Source organism: Triturus cristatus, chromosome 1_1 (genome assembly GCF_964204655.1).
Source record: "Triturus cristatus chromosome 1_1, aTriCri1.1, whole genome shotgun sequence".
Classification (NCBI taxonomy): Eukaryota; Metazoa; Chordata; class Amphibia; order Caudata; family Salamandridae; genus Triturus; species Triturus cristatus.
Window position 1 is genome coordinate 1,077,730,431 of NC_140579.1, and position 15,725 is coordinate 1,077,746,155.

At 48.4% G+C, this 15,725-nt stretch overlaps 1 protein-coding gene across 3 annotated transcripts in view; it reads left to right on the forward strand.

Annotated features, from left to right (window-relative positions):
• HMGA1 (high mobility group AT-hook 1) overlaps window positions 1-15,725 on the forward strand; it is a 268,871-nt gene that overhangs the window by 10,594 nt on the left and 242,552 nt on the right. For all 3 annotated transcript variants that reach the window (XM_085651176.1, XM_085651177.1, XM_085651175.1), the window contains exon 2: window positions 7,669-7,783. In XM_085651176.1, coding sequence (XP_085507302.1) covers window positions 7,682-7,783 — 102 coding nt within the window. In that variant the 5' untranslated portion in view covers window positions 7,669-7,681. The remainder of the gene's footprint in view (window positions 1-7,668; window positions 7,784-15,725) is intronic.

Sequence of the window (15,725 nt, forward strand, 5' to 3'; positions counted from 1 at the left end):
AACTGTACGTGGCTGCGTTATGGTCTGAACTCACTACGTAGTGTTCACCAATCACTGTACATGAATCACAAATGCAAATTCCAGATCCTCACCGCTGACCACCACTGTTAGAATTGGGGATCTCTGGTTGGCACAGGTAGGTACTTGTGACAAGCAGGGACCCTCTCATCTAGTCAGGGTAAGGGGTTACACTCTTAAAATAACCCCCGCTCACCCTCTAGGTAGCTTTGCGCGAGCAGACAAGACTTATTTCAGAGACGTTATAGGTTAAGCATTTGTGACCACATACAGTACTCAGGCGACCCACCACAAATGGACTCCACACTGGGATTATCAAAAATAAGTATTTTATATCAGGCTTAGCACAAGACCAAATACGATAAAAAGGCCCACAGTACTATGAGCAATAAACAGTTCTTTGTTACAGCGTACTTTAAAAGTTCTGTGCGCTTCGTTCTTCTTGGTTCGGCCCGTACGGGGATGAACTGGCCTACAGAATGGTGCGAAGCGTACACCCTACGGTGCGAAACGTACACAGTACCTTATCTTTGGAGAGTTCGTCACGGACGCTGCGGTGAAGGCAATGCGTTGTACGCTGCGATGTCCTCCTTTCGCGGTTCGAGCTTACGGCTCGTTGGGGCCCTGAGTCGCGTTGCTTGAGGGGACGGGACGTTGTAGGATGCTTTGCTGTTTGTTGCGGCATACGAGCCGTACTGTGGGAGCGGCTTTCAGTCTTTGGCTGCAGTGCGGGGCGTACGTACGGTGAGTACTCCCCCCCCCCTCGATGCGAGCGGCAGCCTTAAAATTCAGCGGCAGGGTGCGGGTCGCACCCACCAAAGTGGCTCGATGAAGCGCAGAGTTGTACGCGGCAAAGTCAGCCAGTCACGGTGCGATCTACGGGTCGTAGGATGCGTTGTTCGAGGCGGACAGGTGGGGTACGGTGCGTTGCTGGATACGATTTGGCGGTACGAAGCGTACACAGCTCCCGGCCTCATCAAATGCTAAAAACAGCGTTTCTAGCAGCGGATTGCGAGGCGGATGAAGTCCACTGGTCCTGGGACTTCGGTCAGGGGGCAAGCTCACTCACAAGCCCTTGGAGATCTTTTGAGCAGCACAAGTTGAACAAAGTCTTTTTGTAGTCTTTCTCCTCTCCTTCAGCAGCAAGGCAACCACTGCAGGCCAGTCCCCCAGGTCAGGGACAGTACTCCTCCTTACAGCTTTCCCGGTTCCTTCTCCTCCGGCAGAGGTTCTTCTTGTCGAGCAGGATCTAATTTCTTGGGAGCAGGGTCCCAATACTTATACCCCTAATTCCTTTGTTCCTCTGGGGTAGAGGGGCCTTTGCCCAGTCCAACCAGTTCCTGAGCACTTTGTTGACATGTCTCTGACTTTCCATTCAGAGTGCAGGGCACAGACATCAGCCGCTCCACAGGAGGTGGAGCCAGCATTGTGGTGGCAGAGCACAGCCCTATTCAGAGTCCAGGTGTACTCCTCCCACCCATCTGGATGTAGATCTCTCTATTCACCACCGGGCTGCCCCAGCCTGTCTCCTGGAATTCCCCAGCCCTGTCACTCACAGAAACCAGACAGCAGATACACATCCTAGCAGAGACGGGCTGAAGTGGTTAGGCAAGCAAATACCAGCTTTTTAAAGTGGCATTTGCAAACACAGAATATTAAAATAAACTTTACTAAAAGATGTATTTTATTATTCTGAGTTCAGGCATGCTAAACTCGAATTTCTACCATGTTCCCTGGGTCTGTTAGGATCATAGAATGTAACAATTCTAACAGCCCATTCTGGCCTATGGAGAACAGGTAGCCATACAATAGTGAAAAACGAAATTGGCTGTAATTCACTATTAGGACATGCCGCACACACCAGGGCTTGTCCTACCTTATGCTTACAATGCACCCTGCCCTTGGGCCTACCATAGGAGTTAAGGGAAGGTTTAGGGACTGGCAAGTGGGTGCACTTGCCCAGTCAGCATGACAGTACCAGACTGCACGCAGGTTCTGCAATGGCAGACCTTAGACACATTTTACTAGGCCGCTTCTGTGGGTGGCACAACCAGTACTGTAAGCCCACCGGCAGCATTTGTATTTACAAGCTCTGGGCACCCCCGGTGCACTTTACTGGGGTCTGACAGTAAACCAAATAAGCCAATCATGGAATCCAACCAACATATACATTTTATACAGGGAGCACGTGCACTGTGGCACTGGTTGGCAGTGGCACAGTGCTCTGAGCAGCTAACACCAGCAAAAACATGAGGCACAGCAAGACAAAAAGTGAAAGGGAGACTCACGCCAAGGTGCCAGGTCTAACAGACAGGCAGTCGGTGGAGAACTCTTTGGTGGGGGGGGGGTGATGTTGGTCCTAGTGGGGAGGTCGATAATGAGTCGTGCCGCTGAGTTCTGGATGGTCTGGAGGCAGTTCAGGAGTTTTTTGGTCGTTCCGGCCTAGTGTGCGTTAACCTAGTTGAGTCGGCTGGCAATGAGGGGCTGGGTGACTGTCTTCCTGGAAGAGATGGGGCTCCATCAAAAGATCTTGCAGAGGGTGAGGAATCAGGAGGAGGGAAAGGCATTAATCTGTTGCTTCATGGTCAGGTGGGAGTCTAAGATGATTCCGCGTTGCATGCTTGGCTGGTGGGGGTGGGTGAGGGGCCGAGAGTGGCGGGCCAAAATGTATCGTCCCATGAAAAGGGCTTCTTTCCAAAGATGATGACCTCTGTCTTATTCAAGTTAAGCTTGAGGCAGTTGGTCTTCATCCAGGTGGCGATATTTGTCGTGGTATGTTGGAAGTTGGCCCTTGAGGAGCCGTTCTCTTTTGTGAGGGATAGGATGAGCTGAGTGTCATAAGCGTAGCAGGTGATGTTGAGTCTGTGGGTGCGGGCGATGTTTGCCACAGGTGTCATGTGGGTGTTGAAGAGGGTGGGGCTGAGGGAGGATCCTTGGGGTATGCCGCACAAGATGTTTTTGGGTGCGGAGGAGAAGGGAGGTAAGTAGATCCTCTGGGTTAGGCTGGAGAGGAAGGAAGAGATCCAGTTGAGTACGTTGCCCTGGATGCCGATGTGGTGGAGTCTGGTGATTAGAGTGTGGTGGGAGATGGTGTCGAAGGCTGCTGAAAGGTAGAGGAGGATGAGGGCTGCTGCTCCGCCTTCATCAAGAAGGCATCTGATGTTGTCAGTTGCTGCGATCAGGGCTGTCTCAGTGCTGTGGTTTGGTCAGAAGCCGGATTGGGATGGGTCGAACAGGTTGTTGGTCTCGAGATAGTCTGTGAGCTGGCGGTTGATAGCTTTTTCCAAGACTTTGGGGGGGAAGGGGAAGAGTGAGATCAGTAGGTAGTTTTGAGTTTGTTGGGGTTGGCAGAGGGTTTCTTAAGGAGGGGCTTGACCTCTGCGTGCTTCCAGACGTTTGGTAGGGTGGCTGTGGTGATGGAAGTGTTGAGGAGTTCAGTGAAGGTGTGTGCAATGACTTCTCTTCCTAGTTAGTAGATGTGGTGTGGGCAGGGTCAGTGGGAGATCCGGAGTGTATGGAGTTTATGATAGAGAGGGTGTCTTCCATGGAGAGCTGATTTCAGTTGGTGGTCTAAGGTTGGTGGGAGGGACAGGCAAGGGTGCTGTTTTGGTTGAGGCCGGTGGATTGGGGGTCGAAGTTGCAGTAGATGTCCGCGATTTTGCAGTAAAAGTAGTCTGCCAGGTTGTCGTAAAGGGCTTGGGAGGGGCGGATCGTGTTTTCTGTGGAGGAGGGGTAGGAGAATTCTCTGATGAAGCTGAATAGTTCCTTGGTGCGGTTGGTGCTTGCCTCGATGCGGGTGTTGAGGACTTCTTTCTTTCTTCTCTCTGAGAAGGGGGTGGTAGTTGTGGAGGGCAGATCTGTAGGAGTAGAGGCTTTCTGCTTGAGGGTGGAGACCAGTTGAGTAAGGCCGATGATGCTCATGTTTTCGAGGAGTGTGGTAGAGTTGGAGTCGTCAGGGTCTTCTAGGTGGGAGTTTAGGTCGCCCAGGAAGCTGTAGTGGTCGTAGTCAATGGCCAGGTGGAGCTAAGAAGTCCGGGATGGAGTTGCAGAAGCTGGGACCGGGGGCCGGAAGGTCTGTAGGTGAAGGCTTCTCTGCTGGTGGTGTTGGCATCGGGTTTGATCTGGAAGGTGAGATGTTCCATGATGGGTGTCGTGTCATCGTTGAAGGCGGTGCAGTTGAGGGAGTCCTTGTGGATGATGGCTATGCCTCTGCTGAGTCTGACTGGGTGATCGCGGTGGATCATCTTGTATCCGGGGGTAGTTGCGGTGGTGATGTCAGGTGTTGAGGGGGGGCAGGTTTCTGTTATGAACATGACGTTGGGGTGAGGGTGGTTATGGTGTCCCAGATTTACGTGGTGTGCTTGCAGAGTGATCTGACATTGTGTAGAGTGCAGTGAAACTGAGGCATGTAGCTAAGTGTCTGCTCGGTGGTGGTCATGGGGTTACTCATGTTGCAGAAGAAGCGGCAGTGGCGGCAGGGGAAGGGTCCTCTAGTGGACCGTGGTGAGGCGATGTGGCAGTTGGTGGCGGGGGATTTGTGTCTGAGGTTGTGGATCTCGTTGGAGGAGTATCAGAGGCGTGCTGTGGGTCCAGGGGTCCTGGCACTGGACACAGTCCAAGTGCGGATGGGCGTACACAGGCTTTCCTTTGGCGCACTGATCGTGCAGCCACACTGCAGCCTCCATTAAGTAGCCCTGGGAGGTGAGCGGGTAGGCCAGGCGGCGGGATGGCAGGCGGAATCGAGGAACCGGAATGAGCCAACTGGCCGCAGAGAAAGAGAGCGGCCGACTGGAGGGGGGAAATTATCAAATTAAATTAGTTAAAAGTAAAACTGGTGAGAAAGGGAAAAGAAAAGAAAAGAGAAAAAGAAAAAGAAAAAAATCAGGGCACAGCAGAGGAAAAACGCCTTGGTCCGTGTGGGATCAAGGCAGAGGAGGCTCAAACCTCTGTGCATCAAGTCAAGAGGACCAGGAGCGGTTCTTCCATACCACTGCAGCAGAGGGGGTGTGGCAACCTCTATCAGGGGAGGTAAAGGGCTGCTCAATGGAGCTGTGCTGTGGCCTCCATTAAGTAGCCCTGGGAGGAGGGCGGGTCATTTCAGGCGGCAGGTGGAAATGTGGAACCAAAATGAGCCAGTTGGCCGCAGAGAAGGATAGCGGCCGACCAGAGGGGGGAGAAAAAATACATTTTGTAAAAAATAAAACTGGCGAGAAAGGGAAAAGAAAAAGAAAAAATCAGGACACAGCGGAGGCAAAACGGCATGGTCAGTGTGGGTGCAAGGCAGCAGGAGGCCGGCAGGAGGCTCAAACCTCCGTGCATCGAGGCAGGAGGACTGGGAGCGGTTCCTCTTTACCACTGCAGGGGAGGGGGAGTGGAGACCTCTACCAGGAGAGGTAAGGGGCTGCTCTTAGTATGAGTAAGGTGGGAGCCCCTGGGAACTCCAGCCTGACGGATGGAAATGTGCAGCCACAAATCTTACCTGAGCTCACATACGCCCCTTAGCAATCTTAAGCTGAGGAATGGGTAGAACACCTCAAGCATGTTTTTTTTGATGCGCGGAAATGTGACAGCCCAAAGGCAGACAATGCTCTTGAGATAATGTCAGAGCCCTTGTTCCACCCACATCAGAGCTGGGTGAAGTTCAGACCCCTTGGCTGTTCCCACCTATCTACGCAATGGGTAAGATACTCAGCAATGTATGACTGAACTGGAGAAAGCTGCTGCAAAAGAGGTATTCTCCTTGGGGATAAACTGAAAAAAATGTTCTGTTCTACAATACTACCAGTGTATTGGACTTGCCGTATTATTTGGCCAGTAATATTTCAATAGATACCATATACAACCAGTAATACTTGCCTGAGGAAAGGGGCTGCCCAATGGCTAATACATTCACAAGCGGAGGAAACTGCCGATAATAAAACATAACTTACTATTTCTATAGGGCTATCTGATGCCATTTTATAGCACTATAAATAACAAGTGTTACTGTTCCTCAATTACCATCCTCAGAAAGTTAACAAGCTTTGGCATTCCCAATAGGTCTGGCTTTACAGGAATGTTGCTTTGGTAATGCTAAGCATTACAAGTAGATAGCATGGGAATTGATGTGTATTTGTGTGGAAGCAAAGAACTGTACAGTAATATTGGTGTGGGTAAAAGGTCAAGTGATAGTTGCACTGTCAAGAGAGACACCCAAAAATCAATGTAGGTTAATGACTGCCCCCCTCCCATTTATGCTGCTGCCAGAGAATAACACCATAAATTATTTAGTTACCTAAGACACTTTAATAGCTTTACAATGTCATGTATGCCACTGAAAGTTCAAGCTCAGATGGCTGGAAAAATAAACAAAATGATTACAGCTGTATGAAGGGCAAGCACTTTTTTTGTGGAAGCACACACCTTCTGCCCAGTCAAAACATGTACTCCTGGCTCCCAACGTGTGGGTTGAGCCAAAGCCCCTCTCCTGGTGATTCTCATATTATTGTTTGGCGGCAGCTGCGCTGTCAAGATAGACGATAAAAAGACAGATTAATGCACGTCAGGATCTGAACTTGTGACCTACAGGTTGCACACTGATGACAGCAGTGAACATTCTGACCACACCTGCAGCGCCTCGGAATAATCCCTGTATATGCAAATTGACCCTCATCCGTGCTTATAAGCGGGGTAATGGGGTGTCCTGTAGTTTTCCACTTTCTTATTAAGGTATTAGCCTTTGTATAGCTCACGACCCCCATTTCTTTGGTCTTTCACATTCAGAGTCTGGGTACACTTTGAGGCCCTGGGATTGCCATTGGCTGTAGCCATGGTGGCCTGCTGTGTTTTGTAATATCAATATATGGGTAATGTACTGTAAAGATGTATATTGGTCAAACAGGAAAAGTAAGACCCGTCTGATCGTGTCAAAGATCTTTAAAGAATATTATGTGTATGGAAGCGTCTGCGGAAGGACTTTGGCGTTTGTTACGTTTTACTGCAGTTCATGGTTGGCAATTTTTTTTACCATGAGAAGGCTGCTCTGTTGAGGGATATCATAGCCAATTAGATGGCTTCAGTGCAGTGGTGTGTGTTTAAGCTTACTTGTTCTCATGGATTCGGATATAGGTTTTGAGGACAGGGAAGTGTGTCAATGCAGCAATGCTTTGTAAACCATATGGTGTTGGTGCCTTTTGCAGACAATGACATGGGCTCTATCTAACATGTTCTGTTGGTGAAGGGCGTGTTATAAGTATATCTGAAGAGCACTGGATAAGATGCATTGGTAGATGATAAGGTGTTGCTTGGAGTTTGGTCATTGAAGAGTACACAGCTTCTCAGACACGTGATGGTTGTATGCAAGGAGATCCGTCAAATGTGGCCTGTTGGGTGACTGTGTGGTGCGTTGTGACAGCAGACTACAAGGCTTATCTGTATCTTGCAGGACGCATGAAAGAGGTTCTGTCTTGCGGGTTCTGTTGAATGATGAGTGGTCCAATGGAGGACATTCTTGAGTCAAGTATTTCCCTCCTCAAGCCACTTTGAACTGTGTGGTTTCCAGACTCTGTACTCTCTTCCTCCACTCTTGCTTGTACCTGGTGGGGGTTTAAGGGACATGGGGTGCTTCGTGCAGCGCTGTGTTTTTCATCAATGATGTCACCTTCTCTGTAGCGGTGGAAGGAAGATGAGTGAGTCAACTGCAAAAGGAAGCCAGACCCCATCAAGCAAGCAGGAGAAGGGGACCGAGGAGAAACGGGGGCGAGGAAGGCCTCGGAAGCAGCCCAAGGTAGGAGGTTCAACCACTCTAGAGTCACTTAGTGAATAGGAGAGGGTGAGTGCCTGGGTGTGCATGCACAGTAGATCGCCAATCTTGGAAGTGATCTGAATTCGCTGATTAACATATGGTGTACATGACTCTCAAATGGTAACAAGGCCAGGCATTCAATGAGTATTCTTGGAAATGGTGCAGGTTTGGGCCAGGTACTGTATGTAACAATACTGACACACAATAAAGGTTTATGACCAGTTATGTATCTTAGCTATGACTTTCTGTATAATCAAAAGGCAGTATTGGGGCGATCAATAGTGTGAGGATATACCCCAATTTTTTTTTTAAACGGCAGCTAAACATGGGTGACATGTTTGAAATAAAAAATGTAAACTGGAAAACAATGAATCATTAAAGAGTGTAGGTGCTTCCTAGCAGGCAGGTGTAATTATTACAGGCGTACAAATCCGTTTTATTTTTAATGCACATCACAGGAGTATGTTTCTTAGTGACACAAATAAAAGGTAATATTGTCATTGAATTACGGTAACATGAAAACATATTTTAAACACAAAAGATACTAGAAAATAAAAAATGGATAAGGAATGGAAAACAAGTAAAGCATTACCCCACCAGCCTGGGCGACGGAAGTGCACGAATTTTAGGCGGATGTGCACATATGATCAGATAAAACACTATCGCACACAGTGAAAGAGAGCCAATGGCTGGAATGGGCGGATCTGTCGCTCCATGCTGAATGCTGTGATAGGTTGAAGTCAAATGTGACTAACAGCTGAACACATCAATTGATGAGGAGGATTGACCCAGAAACTTTCCATGTATGTATGTACATAGTATATTCACAAGTTTGTTTGATTACACAAGGCGTCCTTCCAGTTAAGGAACTGTTAAGTTAGACATTCATTCACGGATCTCACAGCAAGCCTTTGGGAATTGACTATGAACCTTTTGAAGGGCTCAACTTTGATCCTTGAACATCTGTCTTTGGCATCTAGAAATATTACAGTTGTAGTTCCTGTGTTCCGCTCGATGAGTATGGCAATGCATCGTTGCAATCTCGCTGTCTGAGCTGGATTTCTGAGCAGCAGAGCGGGGTCTCTCAAAGTTAACTCAGGGAATTCTACCTAAGCTGCAAAATACAATGGCAAAATGCATCCCAAAAATGTAGAAAAGTCAAAAGTGCTTTGGAACTGGAAATGGCACCCCATGTTAAAAGTCAGTAAGAAGCTGGTCTAGTTCCCCTCGAACTTCTGGGCTGTCAGCGGGCACTGAACAGTGGTTCGAGACACTAAATGGAAGTTGAACATCACAGAGCTGAGTTTAGTGTGCCAAAGAGGGTAAGCACCCAGTAGTGACGGCTGACTGCAAGCATCTGTATCTTGGTTCCTACCAGTCTCTTTTATGGCATATAAAAGATCCTGCACAATAGGTTCGCAGGGGCAATTCTAATGTATCTCTCGTGCCAACAGGAGTTGGCTAGGGGCACCCCACCGCTCAATGGCACTGGAGTTTACCTACTTCCAGGAGACCTGGTAGAGTTACAAGGGTTGAATTGGTCTGCAGGGCTCACTCCTGGTCCTCCCAGTGTCACAGGTTTAGCGCTAATTTTCTGCTTGAGGCAGCATGACGTACAGGGGTTGGCCAATGAGGTGGTGTTGGGGGGGATGGGAAGCTCAGTAGGCAGAGACCTAGGTCCTGGGATTGCCTGTATAACCTTCAGCCTTTCATTCTTGGACATTGATGTGAATTGGGCATCTAGAGCTAAAAAGATGAAAAACACCCAGGATCTCTGCCACCAGAAGAAGCACCCAGAGAATCTATTGGCGACCGCCACCTGAAGAAGTCCATGTTTGCCAGGGCTGAGCCTTAAGTGGGAAACCCCCAGTTTGAGCACACAACTATGTGGAACAGAAACCCATGCAATACAAAATAGGAGTGAAACAAGGATCTCAGTTGTGTGGAACTGTGCGGACTTTATCGTAAGGTCAAGATGACCTTTCTCACAAGCATGCAGGCAAAAGGGCCTGTACCCTAACTATGATATAAATTCCTCTATTACCGTAAAGCCTTCGTGTTGCCTTAGCCAGGAAACAGCGTTTACAACGCTGTCGGTACAACGCCGTAACTTTACAATACAGTCGTTACAACAAACGCGTTGTTACCACGCTTACCATTACATCGCAAGTCGTTTCAATGACTTTAGGGGGCGCGCTGGTGTTGGATTTACAATCCAACACCTTCCCTGCTGTTGCACTAACTGGAGTAGGAATAGTAAATAATACTATTCCTAAGTCCAGCGCACCCCCTACAGCAAGTCGTTAAAACGACTTGCGATGTAATGGTTCACTTTAAAACAACGCAGTCGTTGTAAAGACCGCGTTGTAATGGAATATGTGAAAAGCGCATTCATTGTAAAGAGTCCTATTCCCATAGCCTGGTGCAAGCGGCTCCTGCCTCAGGTGAGGGTAAGGCACACTTTGGATGCACAAGTCTGTAATTTTATTCTTGGCCAGCGAGGTAAATGTTTCCTCTAACAAAAGTGGTAATGTCATTTTGTTTTCCTGCCCCTTCCAGATTTTATTTTGGGCCAGAGAGGTTAACATTAGCTGTTTCTCATCTATTTTTGGAATTGGCAAACACAATAGGGCAATCTCCAAAGCTGAGCCTCGGTCCTCTCTGAGAAGATCCCATTATCTACAGTCCAAATCTGATTGGAGGTCCATACATGTTCCTTCATTACATGTGTACGTGGGGTTCAATAAATACAGATAAATATCACAGAGAAATCGATGACACCAAGGGACACCCCATATTGCAATCAACATTTCAATTTGATATTATCCTCTGCCCACCTACTGTTGATGCTAGTCCCCTGCACATGCTGAGAGTATATACAAAAATTAGCAATAATATAAACAACAGTTGTCTTATTTAGTCCCGTGGTTATTTTATTTCTTTGGCTTCTGTGGACGGTGTCTTTATACACCCCAGTCCGTTTCTTGTGTTTTTTTTTTTTTTTTAGTTTAATATAGCGCAAATTAGACCCGAGACATCGGGTATCAGAGCGCTTTACATACGCACCAGTTTCGTTACTGAAGAACACATTGATTTTTAGGTCGAGGGACCTTCCGGTCTGCCGAAGGCAGAACCGGAAGTCCGGAGATCTTATGATGCTTAGAGTGGCTATTTAGCCCGCCTCTCTTTTTGGCTCTCCTCCATTGGCTGGCTTCCTAAACGGAGGCCAGCCATTGGAGGAGAGAGCCGTCCCTCCAAATAGGCTCCGTCTTTTTCAGATTTGGGGGCGTGTTCCGTGCTCTTCTTTCCACTTTTTAGCCACGCCCGAGAAACGCCCCCGAATCCGAAACCGCCGCTGCGTTTCTCCGAGGCATTTCTGCTTCACCTCGGAGAAAGGCAGTGGTGTTCTCGTCCTCTCCCCCTGCTCTCGGCTCCCGTGTTTGGCTGCTGCTCTGGTAAGGCAGTATTCGTTATCTAAAAATAGATACGGACCCATGCACTTGTCTGGCACACATGAAAGTAGATTAATGACGCAAATCTTACCTGCACTCAAAAGTGCGCTTGCAACTCAGAGGAGGTTCATTTTCCCCAGGTAAGTGAAGCGCACGCCGCGGACTGCTTTCTACGAATTGGCCAGCACCCTGAAATGTAAACCAGTTCGAGCTCAACACGTAAGCCTGGGCGGAATAAAACTCCACATCCGCGGATTCATCAGAAACTTTCCCTTTGAGTCAGAACAGCTACAAACCCACGGCGTAATGATGCCGAATCTGCGCGTTTTCCCTCTTTAAATACTGCGGCCACTCCCTTCTTTGATCAGACAGTGCGGCTTATTCATGTCTGCTCCCGTACAGGGCTCAGTCGCTGCTGCCCCCACGCAGACAACGGCCAGAGTGCGTCTCCTCGCCAACAAGCCTGGAAGTTTATTCAAGACTTTCAGCTGCGCCACGCCGCCTTACTCCGAAGGATGGAAATTCGAAAGTGCGCCTTGAAGCGTCCCCAGACGTCCTCGCATCTTGGTGGCCCGCTCTGCCGCCTAACCTTTCTCTCTCTCGCCCACTACTCCATTCCAAGAGCGCGTCGCGCAGCGAGGGCACCCCATTGGACGGCTCGAAGCATGTGGGGGATTTCCAGCCCGGGCAGACAGCGGGAGGAATTTTAATAAGCCTCTAACTTTTTACCCCCTCAGTGAAATAAACCGGACAGCATGGAGAAATGCCAGAGGTATGGTTCACAGAAAAAGCGGCAGACTTGACAAGGTAAAAAAACGCTACACTGAAAGTTAACCATGAAATGTTTGGAAAAACATAACACAGGAAAGTGTGACCTGTTTATTTTTGCCACGATGAGCAGGCAGACTTAAGAATGTGCTATCGGCGTTGCAGCGCTATTAGTCCTCGCGTAACTTTATTGCAGATACTAGCATTTCTGACAGGGTTGTCAGAGTTTCATAGAATGAATAAATAAATACTTCAACCCAGGACCCACAAAATGAAGAAAACGGGGTTGCCAGCGTTTTTAGGTCTCAGTTTGCGCGAAGTTTGTTGTGAATGCCGGTAGCACAGTAAAGTACACAGTCTGCGTTTCAAGCCTCGCTCTGTCATTGGATGAAAGGTTCAACGAAGGGGCGGGGTATCACAGGCATGGATGCCATTGGGCGGCAGACCAGAGGGCTCAGGGCGGGAACATGGCAACCGGAGCCGCCGCGGCAATGGCAGAATGAGCAGGAGGCTGAATTGAGCAGTGGAGGTACTTGTCTGACTCGGCGCGAAGGAAGGTGGGGAAAATACAGATTCGCAGTAACGTGCGGTGGCCGTAGCGGTTCTCAAGGCGGCATGCCCGGTGGAATTCAGGGCAGTGGAGCACTGTGGGGCATGTAGTTCAGTCGCTTACATTTTACGGCTTCAGGGTCTGGTAATGGAACTACCTATCCCATGAGGCCAGTTCCTGGTCCTAATGTACATTGGCGCTGCCACTTCCCGGTGGTCTTCTGGGAAGTGTAGTTCGGTGTAAAATGGTTTAAGTCCAAAACAACAGTGCCTGCACTGCAAGCCCCATCATTATGGGAGTTGTTGTTCTTGTAGGTGACAAGCGCGCTGATGCCCCAATACATTGTGATTAAAAGAAAGACACCGTATTTTCCCAATAAACTGCTAGAATTTTGGCCTACATGTTCTTATTTCTACCACTAGTTGAAAGAAAGGAAGTGCTTCTTGGTTGATATAATCCCCGAAGCACAATCATGGCTTTCCGAGATAGGTAGCTAACTGGTAAACCTTACTAATGACTGCTCATTAGCTAGCAGTGTTATTCTAAACTAAACTATACTCCACGCTACAAGTGTAGCACTTTGAGCAGCTGTCGTGGATTAACGAGGCGCCTTGATGAGGATGGTAAGAGACTCCGCCCTTCAGGCCCGCACGTGAGTAGGCCACCCAGCCTGGGTATTTTATTTACCACCACTGTTTATCCAATTACAATATCTGGAAATGATGGTTACTAGTTGTGTTGTTATAATCTTTAGCAGCATGTCAGGGACAATGTGTGGTGCAAGTTGCAATGGCCTTCTGTCAAGAGCCCTGGCACTTTTTTTTTTTAATACAATTTAAGCACTGCCCTAGAGTGCACTGGCTGGCTGTGTGGGTGGCTCTGTGGGTGGGTGGCTCTGTGGGTGGCTCTGTGTGTGTGTGTGTGTGTGGGTGGGTGGCTCTGTGGGTGGGTGGCTCTGTGTGTGTGTGGGTGGGTGGCTCTCTGTGGGTGCAAATGCAATAGGTCTCGCATTTGAGTGATTAAGCTATTGACATTGTAAATAACAATGCCGTTTCTTTAAATGTTTTAACCCCTTCGCCGCGGCAGGAATTCCGCCGTGGCGCTGGGGGGGTTTGGGGGCAGTTGCGGTGCCGCCGTGCTCGTGACGGAACCACTCCGTCATGAGTCACGGGTGAGCTGTGCTCATGATGGAGTGGTTCCGTCACGACTCCGCCCACTGCGCTAATCGCCCGCACAGGCGGGGAATTAGCGCCGCGTGGGCGGAGCGGCCGCAAACGGCCGCAGCATGACGGAACCACTCCGTCATGAGCACAGCGCACCCGTGGCTCATGACGGAGTGGTTCCGTCATGAGCGGGGAAGGGGTTAAAGACAAAAACATAAACAAAAATAATGTCATGAGCAATGCCAATAGCTCTAACTTTAACAATGCCGAGACCATTGCATTGTAAATGCTTGTTTTGTTAGGTACGGGGAGATTAAGTGATTTTCCCAGAATCACAGGATGTTGAGCGTCGTTGCCGAGGCTCGAACCTGGTTCCCCAACTTCGACCGCTTTAGCCGTAAGGCTACATCTTCTCCCCAATGCTTGCGGATTGTGGGAGCATTCTCCAAGCCGAGAATCGTGCAGGATCGGGCATCAGATTGAAACTCCACAAATTTGGGAAGCTCATATTTGGATGGTGAAACATGAATATCATTTAAAATACAAGCAGAGAAGAAGCCTGAGGTCTGTTCGGGTCGGAATTATCACAGAAATTAAGGCATTCACAAGAAAAGTGAATAGCCCTGAAGAAGTTGCGGGTTCATCCCTTCTAAAGCAACGAAACACGTGTTGGCTGGGAACGCAAGAAACTGACTGGGATGTATAAAGACACTGTCCACAGAAGCCAAAGAAATAAAATAACCACAGAACTAAAGAAGACAACTGTTGTTTATATTATTGCTACTTGTTTATATACACTCAGCGTGTGCAGGGGACTAGTGTTTTCTTTGCATGTGGTCGTCTGACCACACATTAGGGAATAGTGTAGTTTTCCGTACCTCTTTGCACCGCACTTAACTTCAACTATAACAAATTTCTATGCGGACCACCTTGGAGCACCACTCACCTATATTACACCACCGATCTTGCAGCAATCACCTACTGTTGAAGTCCTCACAAGAAGGATCTCTGGCCTAACATGACCTATAGATGTCGGTCTACTTAAAAGGAATTCATGATCCACTGTGCTGAAGGTGGCAGACAGGCCTGGCAAGCATGAGTGATAATTGGACTAAGTCCATCCACTAGGTAATGCTGTCCCACAGTTTTGTCAGTTCGCCGTGCATTGGTATCTATAATGTGAGAACCGAGCTGGGAGGCAAGTAGAGAATAATTCAAGATCAGAAAGTGCAAAGGAGGGGAGTGGGTGGTCAGGTGTGTGCTTCTGGGTCGATGTCATTGGCTGAACTCCATCTTGATGGGTGATGTGGACACAGATCGGACTGCAATGGATGCGCACTATGACTGTGGTCTAAGTGGCCTTGTATCAGGAAGCACACACACTTTCCATGGTTTCGGTAATTTTTGCAAGATTGGCTGCACGCCTGAAATCACCAGGATCACTGTGGTGTTTTCCAGACTCTTTTCAAACTTTTGGGGCGAGAAATGTTAAAAACCAGACAAGGCTGGTATGGAAGGGCTTGCTCATGTACCCGTATTTTCTTCTCTGCTGGCACCCAACAATCTGGGAGGTGCTCAATGCTAGCAAAGACCTGCACAAGAGCAGGTGACCTCAGGTGGCATGCTATATGTGAGTGTGCATTTCTACATTGCATTCCATACATTTCAGTGCCTTCACCTGGGCCATCGGGTCTAGGAACACTAAGTACATCAATGAATAATGATCTTCATAAATTAGACTTTGTGCTGCACTTTGATTTTTTTCCCACATTAACATGGCCCTGCTTCTGCGGATGCCACTTCAGACAACAGTATGCTTGGTTTCTTCTCACCATGGGTTCTATACATTTGGGAGCAAAAGTAACATGTTCATCTTCATTATAATAATGCACCACTAACCGCTAGTAAACACAGATATAGGAGTGCCATGACTAAGATTAAAAAATGTTCAAACAAGTTTGGGATTAGTGATTTAGCTGGAGATTGGCAAC